Raw genomic sequence first — 20,428 nt, 5'->3', positions numbered from 1 at the left:
TCTCAAATTGAATAGGAGTGTCGACAGTTCAAGAATTGCCTCTGTCAAACCTGGAGGTTCTTCTGGTATGTTAGTAATTTCACATTTAAAAGGATCTACAACCCAATTCACAGTTTGTACATCAAGATCGGAAAAGTAGTCAGAGAACCGCTCTCTGAGTTTGGTAAGAAAAAAAATCATTTTTACCCCATTTTGGGTAATTTACCCCGGTTTATATAATAATGCGACTACATTTCATTTTGATGTCTCTAGTTCGTTAATACACTAATAACTATTATAATGAAAATGGTTGGACACAACACAATTAAAGTTTCCGAATTACAACGGATAATTAACTTTTTTTTGTATTTTGATAAGTACAAACTAGGATGTTTGTTATATTTGAATACATAAAGAAAAACTATTGAAAATCGGATGATTAGAGAAGTGAAAGCGAAAGTTCAAAGACTTCAAAACAACAAAAAAAGGAATACAATTTCAGTTGTTTGTTTGCGGCTATTTTGAATGAATATATATATTTTTTTTATTCCTACAGCATCCAGTTTTATTTCTCAGCGTTCTGCGGGATCTTAGTATGCTAACGATGGGAAATCGCAAACAAAAATATATATACGAAAAAAGAGAGAGTGAGAGAGGGATGAAATTTATGGTTTGTGTTGGGGGAGAGAAGGGCAAGGGGGTGGTTTTGGAATCGGCACGACAATTCGTTCCGGGACCCATCAAAATAGCAGCGTAACGAAATCTCGATCCACCCCACACATCATCATCTATTCATATACCAGTTAATGCTTGGGCGTAAGGATCTAATTGACCTCGGGTCTCGTGCATCCACGCACGAGAGAGAATCGTGAGAGTCTCAAGAGGGATGACGAATTATTTTTTACTATTTACGCAACAAATCCTATTGATGCGCATGGAAGAAAAAAAAAGGGGGATGAAAGCGTGTATGCATTTCAATTAGAGAGCGCGCGTGTTTGTTTCTTTTTTTTTCGGTGGTGAGAATACATTTGAAAGTAATCGTGTATTAACTAACCATTGCTGAGGAACGAATTAAGTAATACAATCAAAATATGGAATGAATTTATAAATTGTTAATGGATTGGGTAATGAAAAGCAACAATGTTATAACTGAAAAATTGATTGATACTCCCGTATCTGCTGTTCTCTAATTAATACAGAATATTTGGAAAATATGCAACAAATACCTCGCATAGTGCGGATGATCGATTCTGCTGTGTTAAATCGCATTAATTGAAGATTTTCAATCATAGAGGGAAAGTTTTTGCTCTTTTATGTATAAACAATAGTTTCGTGTACTAACTTCTTAAAATGTATTTGTGTTTTGCTTAAGTATAAAGTGAATCCGCACTTATCGAAGCTGCACTATACCTCGCATAGTGCGGCTTCAATTGTTGTATTTACAAAATAATTGATTATACTATAAACATATTCTGAATGTGAATAATTGATAGAAGAAAATTCACAAAAACAATAAAAATATCAAGCAATGAAGAATTGCAACTGTGATTCTCAAAGAAGTCGCATCTATTAATCATGTGCACCTGCAAATCTCAAACATTTGAGTTTTTGCACACCTGCATAATAGATAAGAAAACAATAGAAATTAACCGAAAACGCCCGAACGAAGACACGACGAATCAGCTGCACCTGCGGATCTCAAACGTTATAACAATTGTAATTAGGGAACGAAAATTAGTACGTTTTGCACACCTGCATAATAGATAAGAAAACAATAAAAATTGAGCAACGATGAAACATTTGAATTGCTCAAACGTTTATACAATCCAATTTGGGCACGAAAAATTGTGCATTTTACTTTAAATTTATTGAAAAATCTATATCATTTAAGAAGTTTTCTTATTTTACAAAACCATTGTTAAATAGTAAATTTGATTTTGTTTGGAATATTCGATTTTTCATTTCTTTTGTATCAAATATATAAACGTTTTGTCACTTTCATTTGCAATCAAATTGATCAAAAGAGTCAGAAACCTAAAAAAAAATATGTAATTTTTTATTAAATATTACTATTAAATAAAAATCGTGATAAAATAACACTGTGTAAATCATGACAGAAATATGCGTGAATGTAAAACGAAACAAGAAACGAATTGTTAAAAAAAAAACATCTGTACGTTCAGGTCGTTTTGTACATTAACACCTGGTTGCTTTTGAAAGTATAATGAGTGCGTTAAAGCTGCCCCCAAACACACACAGAAACCAGTAAATGGTATACAAATTGTTTTTAATTCATGTACGGCACACGCATGGGGTCAGAACAGAACGAAATATAAAAAAAATGAATGAAAGAAATGGAAATAAAAAAGATATGCAAAAAAAATAATAATAAAAGTCATCAATTTACCACTTTCACACCTACCAGACGTGATTGGTCAAACCCTTCGTACTTCATCAAGAAAAACTTGCCTCATCATCGGTCTAATACGTTTTAGCCGATTCTTTTTATTAATATTGATGAAGGTGTGAATATCAGGCTTATTTCATATATCATTTTCACTTTACACATTAATTAGTTTTTTTTTCTTCTATCATATTTACAAGAAATCAGTTATAATTTAATGGTTTCAGTATACAATTTTCAATATCATATTTAGAATATTGATAAATTAATAAGTAAAGTTAAGCAAGCGATGGTAACTAATTAAAAAAAACAAACATAAAACAATATAATTTCACAGCCATCTCCGAAATTAATGAACTGTAAATAAACACCAATTGTGTAAAGCTTTAAAAAAATCAATTATTGATTTATTTATTAATAATAACATTTGTAAATAAATAAATAAAAAATGAAATTAAAAAAAAAACAATATAAAATCAATAATTTTTGAAGTTTTTGATAATTTGAAATTTTTTCACACTTTTCACTGATTAATATAAAAATTGTAAAACAATGGAAAAATTTGTAACAGTAGCAGTCTTTGATACACACAATTTGTTTTCATCTCGTGTTGTTGTTGTTGTTGTTTTTATTCTTTCTTTTTCACAGCCATCTCCGAAATTAATGAACTGTAAATAAACACCAATTGTGTAAAGCTTAAAAAAAAATCAATTATTGATTGATTTATTAATAATAACATTTGTAAATAAATAAATAAAAAATGAAATTAAAAAAAAAAACAATATAAAATCAATAATTTTTGAAGTTTTTGATAATTTGAAATTTTTGTCACACTTTTCACTGATTAATATAAAAATTGTAAAACAATGGAAACATTTGTAACAGTAGCAGTCTTTGATACACACAATTTGTTTTCTTCTCGTGTTGTTGTTGTTGTTTTTATTCTCTTTTTCTCTCTCTCGTCTGTGATTAATGTGGGGGAGAAAATTGTCGAAATTACAAATCTGCACGGTCATTTATAATAACGCCTCGTATTAGACTACTAAATATGTGCATACGAAATGCCCGATACCCATAAAGATTTATCCGACTGATATAATATGAATTATTAATATTGCATTCAAAATAGTCTGTATTAATTAGAGAGCAGCAGATACGGGAGTACGGGATTTGCATGCGAACAGATAGAGTCGGAATCAATTTTTCAGTTATAACATTGTTACTACACATTTCTTCAATTAACAATCAATTAACAATTTAGTTATATTCTCATTGATTTTTCAGAAATTCATTTTGTATTTTCTTTGTATTACATAATTCGTTTCTCAGCAATGGTTAGTTAATAAACACTTTCTTTCAAATGTATTCTCGTTTTTTAATACTAAGAGTTCCCAAAAGTCATGCAATTTTTATATTTGCTCACATAAAAAAGAGTGCGTTGTGTATTTTGAACACTTGCATAATAGATAAAACAAAAAACGACGCATCTACGCAGAGATGAAACAACTGCACCTGTGGATCTCAAACGTGTTTGTTTTGCACACCTGCATAATAGATAAGAAAGCAATAAAAATTAGACGAAAACACCCGAACTAAGACACGATTAATCTACTACACCTGCCGATCTCAAACATTGCAAAAATGTATAAAATATTTTACTTGGAGAAAATGAAAATTGGAAATTAATAAATAAATATTATTTTATTAACAGTTTACAAAAAATAACTAATTTTTATTACGTATTTAATCAAGTAGTCACTGACTGATTAACTACTACTACAGTAGGCATATTGAGAACATTACGCTTAACTTGACAAGTAAAATATACAAGTACTTGTTAATACAAGATACAATTAGAGTATACATTCTAAGAAATTAGAAAATCATATAAAGTTTTATGACGTTTTTTTTATATATTTTTTTAAATATTATATACATTTGAATAGAAATAAATGCAAATCTTATATAATAATTATAAACAATTTGTAAAGTTGTTTTTCTCGAGTTGTACGTAACAGTAACAATGAAAATACATATGTAATAATAACGATATTTAACAAGCATAAATTATGTGTTATTTCGTTAGAATTCAAAAAATAAAATCTGTAATAAAATTAAGGTACAATTAGGTAAAAAAAATATCATTGCTTCGTGTAATACGTTGTGAGCTAGTTAAGACTGTGATATGCGGTGATCCATCAGGGGTTTTTCGAGTGAAAATGAAGGAAAGGCATTTGCGATATTCGTGTGTGGAAAAAGAAAGAGAGTGAATGAATGAGTGTGTGTGTGAGAGAAGTGCGAGGAATCCCCGTCGTGTGTCGTTCTTGGGGGCGGGAGGGAGGTTTTTTAGGGTGGTCTCAGTCTGATGTGGTGGTACATGTGTAAATATAGAAAATGCGATAATGTTCGGTAGGTGGCACATAAGTCTATGTAGTAATTTCCTAAACAAACACACACTACACCAAGCAGTGCCTTTACATGTCCGGTCAGTGGACGTAAGTCGGGAAGCAATGAATCAATGTTCTCTTTTCGCCCAAGACACGACCCGTTCGTTACGCCACAAATCAACCTGCCACTTAATATTCGTCCACCCTCACCCACTCTCTCTCTCCCACCCTCTATCTTTACATGCCGCCTCGGAATATGCCAAAAATGGAAATACAGTTACGTAGCGTAAATATTATATTTATGCTACAAACACCAAAACCTCCCTCACTCATAATCTCTCACTCTATATCAATATATAACTACAGTTATGGTGAATTCGAATACATTCAGATTTTCAAGCATTAATACAACCAAAATAATGATTTACGCATTAAGTTTATGAAAAATGCAACCAAATTTCTGAATTAATTTAGTTTAATTTATAATTAACTTTTAGATATAAAAAAACACAAATTAAATAATAATTAATATTTAAGTTTGCCTTTTTACCCTTGTACAATATGTTTAATTTTTGGTCATTTCACATCTTACAAGTTTGGTAAGAGTAAAAATAATATAAATTTATTATTCAACAATATCTAACAACAATACATAAATAAATGAAATAATTTAAGTTTTCATCAACAAATATTCAATTGTATTCTTTGCAGGTGTTTTTAAAATTATTTAATTTTTAGTAGTTTTTCGTCTTTCAAGTTTACTCAAAAATGTATATTTTGAATGGCAATATTCAATATCACATAAAAAGTTAAAATAAAAGTTTTTCTCTTCTGATACTTTGGGAATAAATGTACGAGTTTGTTAGTTAATACATACGTTGTTTCATTTACTCAAATTTCTATATAAAATCTAATTGTACGATATTGTAAATGTTACCTCTTTACTGTTATTTTGAAATTATTCATATTTAAGAGTTAAAAGTCTACTTACTTAAGTAATAAGAGAAATTTAAAAGAAATCTATGGCTATCATCTTGTTATAGTATAAATAAGCTTAGGTTAGTTAAATGATGCAAAAATCAAACAATAATCAATATCAACGTTAATCTATTCTCATACCCATTTCACATTGATGTGAATATACCAAAAACATGTTTCGCACCAAAAAGCATCGATCTATTATTTATACAAATCACTCTCTTTTTCTATATGCATTCCTGACAACAATTCATCACCGTTGTAAGTGATGGTCGTTCGCAGACCGTTTCTTTTCCATTCTAAAAAAAACACAAATTAAATATTTGGCAACGATTATTTCATTTGTAAAAAAAACTGTTGATTTTTCAATGAATAATTAATATTTAAGTTTGCCTTTTTACCCTTGTACAATATGTTTAATTTTTGGTCATTTCACATCTTACAAGTTTGGTAAAAGTAAAAATAATAGAAATTTATTATTCAACAATATCTAACAAATAAATGTAATAATTTGTTAAGTTGTCATCAACAAATATTCAATTGTAATCTTTGCAGGTATTTTAAAATTATTTAATTTTTAGTAGTTTTTCGTCTTTCAAGTTTACTCAAAAATGTATATTTTGAACGGCAATATTCAATATCACATAAAAAGTTAAAATAAAAGTTTTTCTCTTCTGATACTTTGGGAATAAATGTACGAGTTTGTTAGTTAATACATACGTTGTTTAATTTACTCAAATTTCTATATAAAATCTAATTGTACAATATTGTAAATGTTAACTCTTTACTGTTATTTTGAAATTATTCATATTTAAGAGTTAAAAGTCTACTTACTTAAGTAATAAGAGAAATTTAAAAGAAATCTATGACTTTCATCTTGTTATAGTATAAATAAGCTTAGGTTAGTTAAATGATGCAAGAATCAAGTAATAATCAATATCAACGTTGATCTATTCTCATACCCATTTCACATTGATGTGAATATACCAAAAACATGTTTCGCACCAAAAAGCATCGATCTATTATTTATATAAATCACTCTCTTTTTCTATATGCATTCCTGACAACAATTCATCACCGTTGTAAGTGATGGTCGTTCGCATACCGTTTTTTTCCATTCTAAAAAAACACAAATTAAATATTTGGCAACGATTATTTCATTTGTAAAAATTGATTTTTCAATGAATAATTAATATTTAAGTTTGCCTTTTTACCCTTGTACAATATGTTTAATTTTTGGTCATTTCACATCTTACAAGTTTGGTAAAAGTTAAATAATAGAAATTTATTATTCAACAATATCTAACAAATAAATGTAATAATTTGTTAAGTTTTCATCAACAAATATTCAATTGTATTCTTTGCAGGTGTTTTAAAATTATTTAATTTTTAGTAGTTTCTCGTCTTTCAAGTTTACTCAAAAATGTATATTTTGAACGGCAATATTCAATAACATATAAAAAGTTAAAATAAAAGTTTTTCTTTTCTGATACTTTGGGAATAAATGTACGAGTTTGTTAGTTAATACATACGTTGTTTAATTTACTCAAATTTCTATATAAAATCTAATTGTACAATATGGTAAATGTTACCTCTTTACTGTTATTTTGAAATTATTCATATTTAAGAGTTAAAAGTCTACTTACTTAAGTAATAAGAGAAATTTAGAAGAAATCTATGACTTTCATCTTGTTATAGTATAAATAAGCTTAGGTTAGTTAAATGATGCAAGAATCAAACAATAATCAATATCAACGTTAATCCATTCTCATACCCATTTCACATTGATGTGAATATACCAAAAACATGTTTCGCACCAAAAAGCATCGATCTATTATTTATATAAATCACTCTCTTTTTCTATATGCAACAATTCATCACCGTTGTAAGTGATGGTCGTTCGCAGACCGTTTCTTTTCCATTCTACCATTCCTCCTCCTGTTCTTTTTTCCACTCTCTCTCTCTCTGTCAATACCATTGTATCCCCTTAATGATCCATCGGCAGTGTTTAATTTCGTGGAAGTTATTGCCAGAGAAGGACTCACCACCCCTTCCAGAGCCCACATTCTGTTGGCCAAACATTCAAGAACCCCACTCATCTAATATTATCAAACTATTATATAAAATCATCAAAACATAAGTATTTTTAAAAACATGAAAGTTTTCTAATCGAAAATCCTCGGAATCCTTCATGTTTCATTTAATTTTAAATATTATTTATACTTCTAATGCGAACTTAATTGATGATTCGATATTAATTTCAATTTTGCGTTAAACTACAATAATTGACTTCATTAATCATTTTTTTCTTCTTCTTCGTGATTTAACGAATTACCTCGACCCGGCCGCAATCAATCTCATCCGAATGCGATACGTTTATTTCTGTCGGTTTTAATTACAAAACACGTGATTATTATCGTGCTGTACATGCAAACTAATTACACCTATTCATTAACTTTTAATTATAATAAAAATGTAATTACAAATCTCTAGATATTTTCTAATATTCATTCATATGAATTATAATAATAGTTGAATTCTCGAATAAAAAGTTTTAAAATCGAATCGAACAAAAGTTCGCTAAGTTGGCGTTTCTGAAAAGAAACAAAAGTTGTTTCTTAATTTGTTAAATTTCAAGAAGAATGTTTAAATTTCAAGAAGAATGTTTAGGAGAAAATGCAAGATTAGTGTTGTAATGTTGGTAGAATTTTATGTAAGTCTATCATGAGACTAAAATTATATCAGGCTCACCAACATTTATTAGTTACATGGTTATTAGTGTACAAATAGAAATTGGAAGAATGTTTAGGAGAAAATGCAAGATTAGTGTTGTAATGTTGGTAGAATTTTATGTAAGTCTATCATGAGACTAAAATTATATCAGGCTCACCAACATTTATTAGTTACATGGTTATTAGTGTACAAATAGAAATTGGAAGAATGTTTAGGAGAAAATGCAAGATTAGTGTTGTAATGTTGGTAGAATTTTATGTAAGTCTATCATGAGACTAAAATTATATCAGGTTCGCCAACATTTATTAGTTACATGGTTATTAGTGTACAAATAGAAATTGGTACACCTGACTAAGATACAATTCATTGATAGTTTTGGAACTATGAAATATGAAGTAAATCTTTGATGCACGGCAATCATGTAAACGAAGAAACAAAATTTAAACGTAACTAAGGGGTGAGTACAAAAAAAAACATGTTGGAAAGTTACAATTTCTCGCCTCGATTTAACGAGTCTTCGACACGCGACTCTTCGTCCCAAAACGTAGAAGGCGGGGAAAAAGAAAACAATAAATTAAAAACGAATAAATTACGTTAAACAAAAAACCAAGAGAAATTAATCAACCGCAATCTTCGTGGATGCTTTTCTTAAAAAAGAAAATTTAAAAACCACCCTCGTCCGTTATCAAGCGCGCGAAACGAGACCTTAATTAAGAACGTCATCAACGCACCCCTAATTATTTTTTTTTCTCTCAGACACAAAAATGGAAAAAAATATTGTTTTTTTTTTATTGGGAATTAACGTGTCAATTCTTGCAAAAAAAAGAAAAAATGTAAATGAAGAAAAGGCGCAAATGAGTTTTTAATGTTTTCGAATAATTTCCTTCCTCTTGTCTCCATTTTATTTTTTTGTGTCTAATAATTATTTGGAGGGTGTGAAAATGGTATCATCATCTTGTTGAAAACTTGGCAATTAATGCGTCACGCATTGCTGGAAAATCGTAAATAATATCTGGCGTGATAAGATAACGCGATGATATGTTCATTTTTTTGAAATTTCGAGAGGGAGGTGGGCGTAGGCTACTGCGATGTTTTTTTTTCTGTGTGTGTCTGTGTGTAACTGATGCCGGTTTTGGGGGATGTAATCTAAATCAGATCGACGCTACTAGGTTTCATGTAGTTGCCAGCAGTAGTGTACATCATACATAGTGTAGTTGTTACACATGGAGCGGCCGCAATGATCATGTATCCATTTAGGGGTGGTAATATAGTATATGTATGTATGTATATGCTCATGTGGCACACGGGAGTAGAGATGAAATACATACACACACACACACACATATATGCATATACATGCACACGCACACATACAAATAGCGATCAGTTCGGCCGGCAGCCGTGCGTAGCGCGTCAGTCAATTGTCACCGCGCCGGAAGTTGCATTGTGCACTCGCTGCCGGAAACGAGCGCCATGCAGCCAGAATTCAAATGTTTCATCCCCCTATATAGAGTTCCCTATATACATACACATATATACATGTTTATACATACATACACATACACACAGACACACGTCTCTAACTACGGCAGCCTCAGGGCTCCGTTTACATCCACTGCATAAACTGTATGTATGCGTGTGTATATACATACACACATTTTAACGTTTGGCTATATCTGACATGACGTTTAATTATAACGACTACCCTTCGCGACCGAAAACAGCCCCCCCCCCCTTTTTTCGGTCCATCTCTCGCATCGAAACCGCCGATATCAAAATTAATTTCATTTCTGCGAATTTCATTCCATCCCTCACGAAAACGCGCCAGGAATAAAGCTTTTTCGTTATGTATCTCTTCGTAATGTAGATAACTACTTACTAACTCGATATTTGTATTTGTACATTAGATTATTGGAGTTTTATCTCAATGTTTCAAAAGGAAACATATTTTCTTGTAGAAGTAATGAACCTAAACCTTGAGTATTAGTATTAACTAACTGGTAGAAATTTTATTAGCTTATTACAAACAAAATTAATTAAAAGATTTTTTCCTAATGAAGTTTGAAAACGTAAAGTTACCACGACAATATTTGTACAAGCTTAATATTTGTATACGTATATTAACTTATATTAATATTTTTCTGCTAAATTTTGAAAATCTAATGCTGCCACCATACTATTTTGTAATGACTAACTGCTATACATTTGCATACGTGTATTAACTTCTTGTGAACAAAAGAATTTTTTGAAATATTTCAAATAAAATTTGTTTTTCTACCAAAGTCTGACAATGTAATGCTGCCACCACACTATTTCGTAATAACTATAACTGCTATACATTAACTTCTTGTAATCAAGATTTAAAAGAAAATTTGTTTTCTTATTGAAGTTTGAATATGTAATGCTGCCACCACACTATTTCTTAGAAGCTAATTGCTATACATTTGCGTACGTATATTAACTTCTTGTGAACAAAAGAAATTTTTGAAATATATCAAATAAAATTTGTTTTTCTACTAAAGTCTGATAATGTAATGCTGCCACCACACTATTTCGTAATAGCTATAACTGCTATACATTTGCATACGTATATTAACTTATTGTAATCAAGACTTAAAAGAAAATTTGTTTTCTTATTGAAGTTTGAAAATGTAATGCTGTCACCACACTATTTCGTAATAACTAACTGCTATACATTTGCATATGTGTATTAACATCTTGTGAACAAAAGATTTTTTTTTAATATTTCAAATAAAATTTGCTTTTCTACTAAAGTCTGACAATGTAATGCTACCACCACACTATTTCGTAATAACTATAACTGCTATACATTTGCATATGTATATTAAGTTCTTTTAATCAAGATTTAAAAGAAAATTTGTTTTCTTATTGAAGATTGTAAATGTAATGCTGCCACCACACTATTTCGTAATAACTAACTGCTATTCATTTGCATACGTGTATTAACTTCTTGTGAAGAAAAGAAATTTTTGAAATATTTCAAATAAAATTTGTTTTTCTACTAAAGTCTGATAATGTAATGCTGACACCACACTATTTCGTAATAGCTATAACTGCTATACATTTGCATACGTATATCAACATTTTGTAATCAAGATTTAAAAGAAAATTTGTTTTCCTATTAAAGTTTGAAAATGTAATGCTGCCACCACACTATTTCGTAATAACTAATTGCTATATATTTGCATATTTATATTAGCTTATTGCTGAAACAAAACATAAGTAAACATTGAAATATTTCCAAAAAAATGTAATATGGTTGAAATTTTGAAAATTTGCTCAAATTCATGATACAATACGTAAATTTCTTTGTGACTTACATCATGAAATTATATAATATTAAGTATATAAGAAAATTAGATATTTAAGTTAGTATTATTTGAATTTAGCATTTCGTAATAACTAACTGCTATACATTTACATACGTATATTAACTTCTTGTGAACAAAAGAAATTTTTGAAATATTTCAAATAAAATTTGTTTTTCTTCCAAAGTCTGACAATGTAATGCTGACACCACACTATTTCGTAATAGCTATAACTGCTATACATTTGCATACGTATATTAACTTCTTGTAATCAAGATTTAAAAGAAAATGTGTTTTCCTATAGAATATTGTAAATGTAATGCTGCCACCACACTATTTCGTAACAACTAACTGCTATATAGTTGCATATTTATATCAGCTTATTGCTGAAACAAAAACATAAGTAAACATTGAAATATTGCAAAGAAAAAAAATGTTATATGGTTCATAATACATAAATTTCTATATGACTTGCATCATGAAATATCAAATATGAAATATATATAATATCAAGTATATAAGAAAATTAGATATTTAAGTTAGTATTATTTGAATTCAGCATTTTAAAGTATTAATTGAAAAAAAAATCTATTTTTTAATTATATATATAACTAAAATATACTAATTAAACTAAAAAAAGTAGTTTAAATTTAGGTAACTTTAATTGAGTTTTCACCTTTTTACATTTAAAATATAAATTCTTTCAACTATTTTGTTTGATTTTCATCATTCTTAAAATGAATACATTAACAAAATTTGGAAACATAAGAAAACATGTAATTATTGCTATTAGTAATTGTACAATAATTTAAACTACTTGGGAATATAATTAATATTTTCTATGAGATTCGTATTAAATTCTCTACGTTTTTCAATTAAAATCACTGATTTTTTTAAGAAAACATTTCTATTGTTTTTCCTATATCATTTACCAATTTCATTTCCATTTAGGCTGAACAGACAGAGCTGAATAAGATATTTTTTACATTTTTTCATTGTTAATATTGAAATTTCATAATTTTTAGCTACAATTCTACTATTTACATTGTAGTAAAGATATAAATGTAACATTTAAATAAGTTAATTTCATGTTTTTATAATATATTCAATGTGGATGTACGAAAGGAATGAATACGTTTTATACAGGATTTCACGTGGGGTTGGACCCAATTTACGAGGGTGGCTTGTATTTTTTTTCTTCGTTCATTTCGGCCGAAGAAAAATGCGATTAATAAATGTTCATTAAAGCAAGATCTATGCACGTCTTCCGCCCAGAGATAGATTTATAATAGTTAAAGACGGTTGTTAGGGGATGACTAATGGTCGTCGACTCTGCTGCTCGTAAACTATACGTACGTACCCGCCATTCATATTTTATATTATGAAATGAAATACTAAAAAGAAACGAGATTCTGCGACTATGAATTATATGTTTATTTCTGTACAACTAATACAACACATATTAACAGTTTATTTCTATATCGAATATTTAGTTAATTTTTTAAAAATTGTAGATTAGTAAATTATTGAAAATAACTTGTAATACATATACATAATAAATGTGAATCTAATTTACAATTACAATTTTTGAAATAATTGATGATTAATTAAATTTAAATCGGAATTTTTAAGTTTCTAAAATTCTACATAATTATAAAAGTTAAGATCAAGTCTAAATTGTAAAAAAAATCCCTTAATCTATACTGAGAATTGTTGTGTCCAACCACTAAATTATAGATCATTAACAGAATGAATATGCAGAGTAGGCAGATCCCACGGAAGACAGTGACCGTTTGCGCTTCTTCGTATTTTCAACTGATAACAAAACTGCTGAATCGACAGATCACACGGAGAACAGTGACCTGAAGTGGAGCATCTTTTTACAAAACGTGCTTTACTCCTCAAACTCCCACCCCGTCCATATTAATACAAATTAACTTCGTTAGTAAAATATATAATTGTAATTAATCTTAGTCGATCTGTAAAAGTAATACATTGTCTTGGAAGAGTACTAATTATTAAAATAAACTTGTTAAAACAAATTGAATTATTTACTTCCAACAACTGAGACTCCAAAACGACAACACCAGAAGAAAATATTCCACTGTGTCCAGAATTTCATCCTTGGGACACGACAGAATGTTACATTTCCTAATATTTGTTGAAATTTTATATATTACATCCATATATATTAGAATGAGCACTTCAGCACGCCACTATAGCCAAATTTGCTAGAACAACGGTGTCATTCTAACATACCACCAAAATCGAACTACGGCCTCACAGATACTCCAAAGAAGTCTGAATAGTATAGAACATTGGTTTAGAAAGTGGAGAATTAGGGCTAATCAAACTAAGTCGGTGCATGTAACGTACACAATGCGTCGACAAACTTGTCCACTCGTTACACTGAATGGAAGAGCCCTACCACAGGCTGATGATGCTAAGTATCTTTGAATGCATCTGGATCGTCGACTCACCTGGAAAAAGCATATAACGACAAAAAGAAAACAGCTAGGACTGACGGTAAAAATATTGCATTGGATGATGAGTAGATACTCATTCATCTCAGCGGAAAACAAAGATTTAATATATAAAACGATAATAAAACCGATATGGACTTATGGATTGGAACTATGGGGATCTGCTTGTAATACAAGTATTGACATCATACAGCGGTTTCAGTCAAAAACGCTCAGAGCAATTGCCAATGCTCCCTGGTTCTTGACTAACGAATACATACATCAATACACTGGAGTCCGATTTGTGAAGAATGAGATAACGAAACTCAGCAGCAAATACCAAAATCGGCTGGAGGACCATTCAAACCAACTTGCCTCTGAGCTTACACACACTGAATCTCATCGACGAAGATTGAAACGATTCAAACCACAGGACCTTCCCAATCGCTTTTAAAGTTAGTGTTAGTGATTTTTTTCTTTAATAAGCACTCTGTTGAATTTGGTCACTGGATCAATCTCCAATATATATTTTTTCTCACTATTAAGCCAAGAACTAGAGCATGTTAACTGTCTTTTTATTGTAGATAGATTGCTTTGTAAATAATTAAAAAAAAAAATAATGAGCAGTATAACTGAAATTAACTGAAAATTACAACAGTTTCAAAATAATTGAATATGTGTGATGGAGCGCCCCCACGCTTCCACCCTCGAAATGAACGAGGGGTTGAACTGTAATTCCAGTTTAGATTTCAGCGTGGATCGAGGGGTTGTCGAGACGCCCACCCATAGAGTGCACTAGTTTACCCCTGCGTACAAAAAAAAAAGCGGCTATTGATTTTTCCATAATGCGTGCGATTCTGTTGCGGTGGGTGTCGTTTTTGGAAAAGCGCGCATAATATCGCGTATCAAAACGGGAAGAGAGGAAAAAAAAAAGGAAAAAAGAAAACAGAGAACGACGAGAGGGAAGTGTGCACACGGTGTGGAGAGCGGAGCAAAAACGAGCGGTGCAAGTTTCTGAAGCGGAGATGAGGAGCGGCGTCGCGACGCTAGAGGTGGTGGTTTCGGCGGTGATGATGGTTGCACAGCAGCAGCTGCCGCCCGTTGCGTAACACGTTGAGTAACGATATACGAACACGATGGTGGGAATTCGCGAGCCGCGTGCCTCTGTGTCGACGTCGTCGTCAGCGTCGTCACCATCGCCAACGTCGTCGTCGTGTGACGTCAGTGCCGTCGCGTCGCGGCGCTAACATCGGCCATGATGTCCGCTATTCGATTTTTCGACGCCTCCAGTGCGATACATGAATTAGTTTACAACCGAGTCCCGACCGAGTGCGAAGGTGTTTTATGCGGCTGAAAGAATCCATCGGGGAGGAAACGATGGTAGGCATGGCGAACATGGAGGAGCACGAGCGGAAAGTGGTCATGGAGTTCTGCCATTTACTCGAGAAGTCGAAACAACTCTTCAACGGACTGCGGTAAGAAGCATCATCATCATCATCATCATCATCATATGAAAAAAAAATCGTGACCTCTTTTTCTCTTGTTCATCCTCCTTGCAGTGATCTGCCGCAGTACGGACACAAACAGTGGCAGGCCTACTTCGGCAGGACCTTCGACATATACACGAAGCTGTGGAAGTTCCAGCAGCAGCACAGGCAGATCCTCGACACCAAGTATGGTCTGAAGAGGTGGCAAATCGGTGAAATCGCTTCGAAGATTGGACAACTCTATTATCATTACTAGTAAGTGCATCACACAACAATAAACGTACATCTCTCATAAACAACACAATTATTTTTAGCCTGAGGACGAGCGAGACGAACTACCTGAACGAAGCGTACTCCTTCTATGCGGCAATCCGGGGCAGAGCTTACTACTCGAGAGCAGCAAAGGAAGACAGGTATTTATTTACACACCAATCACACACACACACACACATCGTGCATGCACATACAAACAGTCGGCCGCGGTAATTGCATACATAAGGAGCGCTCATTCATGATTCACCACTCGATTAGGTAATTCCCCACGAGGTATACACCCTGATTCATAACACATAATATAACAAAACAATCTAAAGTTTCATCTTACATTCATCCAATTATTATTACTCTAAACTTAAATTAAATCTACATTATCTACTTAATAATAATTAACTTTTTTTTTAAACTGCATAAAACTAAATTGCACAAATATGTAATAACGATAAACTTTTCAATAAATATGAATTTTCATATTATGATTGAAATAGTTATAATTTTTGATATTTTTGATAATTCATATTTCTGTACACAATAGTTTTCAAATTACTTTGAATTTGAAAACTATTGTATATTTACTAACAAGTAAATAACAATAGTATACTAAATATATATATATAGAAAACAAATACAAATTATAAACAAATTCAATAGAAAAATGAAAGCTAAAATATTATTGATATTTGTAAATTTTAGAAAATATACTAAAAGTGAATATTTTCTTAAATTCGTTAATCTTATATTAAAACTGATGAATTTACTTTGTTAAACTATTTGAACTAGTAAAAATATGATTTGAATTTCATAAAGTATAAATTTTAATCTATTTTTTTTTTCTAATTACAAATTAGGTTTAGCAGTTGCAAGCAAATTGAAATTTTAAAAAAATCTAATTATAATTATTGAATTTCTTGCGTTGTTTTTCATTTCTTAGTAAAAAATAAAGTTAAATTTATAGTAAATGATGCAAATATATTGAAAATTGTAAATTATAATCAAATATTGTAAATGCAAATTTACAACGTTTCAAAATTAGGAAACAATAAAGTCCAATGACTAATTTAGAAATTCTTAAATTATTTATACGAACACGAAACTACACGAAGTTCTCTTTAGTTATTATTAATTTTTAATTTCGAAACTGAAAGTCTGCAAAAAATAATTTTAATTAAACCAAAAAGTTATAAAACTTGTACATTTTAGAAAACAAATGTGTAATTATCGTTTAAGTAATGCGTTTTGATGTTAACATGATTTCTTAATAACAAATTACTTTGAATTTGAAAACTATTGTATATTTACTAACAAGTAAATAACAATAGTATACTAAATATATATATATATAGAGAAAACAAATACAAATTATAAACAAATTCGATAGAAAAATGAAAGCTAAAATATTATTGATATTTGTAAATTTTAGAAAATATACCAGAAGTGATTATTTTCTTAAATTCATTAATCTAATTATATTAAAACTGATGAATTTACTTCGATTATTTTGTTAAATTATTTGAACTAGAAAAAAATATGATTTGCATTTCATAAAGCATAAATTTTAATCTATTATTTTCTAATTACAAATTAGGTTTAGCAAGCAAAGTGAAATTTAAAAAAAAATAATTATAATTATTGAATTTCTTAGTAAAAATAAAGTTAAATTTATAGTAAATGATGCAAATATATTGAAAACTGTAAATTATAATTAAATATTGTAAATGCAAATTTACAACGTTTCATAATTAGGAAACAATATATTTATCTTTATAGTCAACAATAAAGTTCAATGACTAATTTAGTAATTCTTAAATGTTTTATAGAAAACTACACGAAGTTCTCTTTAATTATTATTACTTTTTAATTTCGAAGCTGAAAGTCTGCAAAAAATAAATTCAATTAAACCAAAAAGTTATAAAACTTGTAAATTTTAGAGAACAAATGTGTAATTATCGTTTAAGTAATGCGTTTTGATGTTAACATGATTTCTTAATAACAAATTACTTTGAATTTGAAAACTATTGTATATTTACTAACAAGTAAATAACAATAGTATACTATATATATATATATAGAAAACAAATACAAATTATAAACAAATTCAATAGAAATATGAAAGCTAAAATATTATTGATATTTGTAAATTTTAGAAAATATACTAGAAGTGATTATTTTCTTAAATTCATTAATTTAATTATATTAAAACTGACGAATTTACTTCGATTATTTTATTAAATTATTTGAACTAGAAAAAATATGATTTAAATTTCATAAAGCATAAATTTTAATCTATTTTTTTTCTAATTACAAATTAGGTTTAGCAGTTGCAAGCAAATTGAAATTTTAAAAAAATCTAATTATAATTATTGAATTTCTTGCGTTGTTTTTCATTTCTTAGTAAAAATAAAGTTAAATTTATAGTAAATGATGCAAATATGTTGAAAATTGTAAATTATAATTAAATATTGTAAATGCAAATTTACAAAGTTTCATAATTTCAATGACTAATTTACAAATTCTTAAATTATTTATACAAAACTACACAAAGTTCTCTTTAATTATTATTACTTTTTAATTTCGAAGCTGAAAGTCTGCAAAAAATAAATTCAATTAAACCAAAAAGTTATAAAACTTATAAATTTTAGAGAACAAATGTGTAATTATTGTTTAAGTAAAGCTTTTTGATGTTAACATGATTTCTTAATAACTAATTTGTTAATTTATTATTAACAAATATTGAAAATGTTAGAAAACGATTTATGTAGGAATGTTGTTTTAAATATTTCAATTATATGTAAAAAAAAAATGCGATTATTTATTGAAAAAAAAAATGGAATTCAATGAAACTATTGATATTTCAATATAGTTAAAGTGTATATGAAAGCGTTTGCATTAATGAAATTGTAAACTGAGAAAACGGATAGTTCAAGTACAGCTAAAGAAGCTAATTCCTCGGGATTGTGCGCTCGTTAAACTTGATTTCATCTCGAGTTCAAAAAATTATTTATGTTTCCATAACAGTTCTTCGCTTAGCGAAAGGTCGGCCAACATAAATTGGTGTTGGCTGTCAACCAGGTCCCAAAAATAATTGGAGTGCAGAAGAAGAGAGTATATAAATTATACGACATACATTCGCTTGCACTATTTCCAGTTTTATAAATGGATGAAGAAGCTCTCTCCTCTCGTTTCCTCCTGCTTCTACTACTATTACTACTACTCATCCTTCTAGTCCTTGTTCTTTTTTAGTATTATTTTGGTCTACATCCTTTTTAATAATGCCCGGGTATCGATTATCTCTCCATACGTTGCATTTATCTTTCGGAAACAGATAAAACATTGTGTGCTACAGAAAAAAAAAATAGAAATAAAGAATAGGAGAAGAGAAGAGAAAAACAAGTCGGAAGAAAATAGGTCGTTAGGAGATAGTTTATTAATGCGCCGATGTGGATCTATCCGCGAAAAGCTCTTCCAATTGTCCAACCCCACAAACAGAAATCGCAACATTCTCAGATTCTTTTTTTTTTGTCCCCCCCCCATTCCATTCTCGTAAGTTTCGTAAGTTTTCTGATACGGTTGCAACGATATCGTTATTGAGTGACCCCATTCAAAGTTTTCTATCTAAGTATTTATACAACATGCACTGGAATATATATATATATATATATAAGATACGATACATATTAGACTTTTTTTTCGTGAAAAGTTTCTTTCGTACAAACCAATTAGTCGCGACACGTTTTAAGTATAACACGAGACAAAAAAACGCGTTTCTTTTCGCCACAATTGAATTAATTGGATGTAACAACTATTTACTTTTTGTTATGAAATGTTTAAGTGAGTTTTGCCCACGAAAATAATTCGATTATGTATTTTTCTTTCTTAATCCAATACTGCAATGTCCGCATTTACTTGCATTTATTTTTCTTTCTTTCGCGTCATTGAAATTGGATATATATTCTGAGAATAATTTCAGACAAAAATACGTAATTCCAAGCAAAGCCGATTTAAAGAGAAGACGAAAAAAAAACAAACAACAATTGCGAAGAGAATTCTTATTTTTATCACGATTTTCATTTAAAACATTTAGACTTATAATACATTTGATACATTTATTTGTAATTTAGTGATTTTCTCAGAAACTATTATACATAGAATAGATTCAAAAGATGCATGTGAAATATGAATGTTTGGAGAATGCAGCGAGTATTAATTTATTGCTGTGGTGTTACCCGTTTGTGATTCACGTTAAAAAAATGAAATTTTGAGAAATTAACGCTCGAAAAAAGCAGCATTTTCACATTTTACTGACTTTCTCTATTATAGATAGAATGAATCCAAAAGATGCATATGAAAGCTGAATGTTTGGGGAATCTAGCAAGTTGGCTTTATTATATTGTTC

At 29.6% G+C, this 20,428-nt stretch overlaps 1 protein-coding gene across 1 annotated transcript; it reads left to right on the top strand.

Annotated features, from left to right (window-relative positions):
* The first annotated feature begins 15,118 nt into the window (after positions 1 to 15,118).
* LOC108564889 (protein SCAI-like) lies at positions 15,119 to 16,249 on the top strand. The gene is made up of 3 exons (XM_017924088.1): positions 15,119 to 15,747; positions 15,832 to 16,014; positions 16,074 to 16,249. The coding sequence occupies exons 1-3, from the start codon at positions 15,617 to 15,619 to the stop codon at positions 16,243 to 16,245; spliced, it is 486 nt and encodes a 161-aa protein (XP_017779577.1). The 5' UTR covers positions 15,119 to 15,616; the 3' UTR covers positions 16,246 to 16,249.
* Positions 16,250 to 20,428: the final 4,179 nt, after the last annotated feature.

Source organism: Nicrophorus vespilloides, unplaced genomic scaffold (assembly GCF_001412225.1).
Source record: "Nicrophorus vespilloides isolate i.1.1-1 unplaced genomic scaffold, Nicve_v1.0, whole genome shotgun sequence".
NCBI classification, from domain to species: domain Eukaryota; kingdom Metazoa; phylum Arthropoda; class Insecta; order Coleoptera; family Silphidae; genus Nicrophorus; species Nicrophorus vespilloides.
Note: the sequence above shows the minus strand (reverse complement) of the source record. Positions and strands in the feature narration are given on the sequence as shown.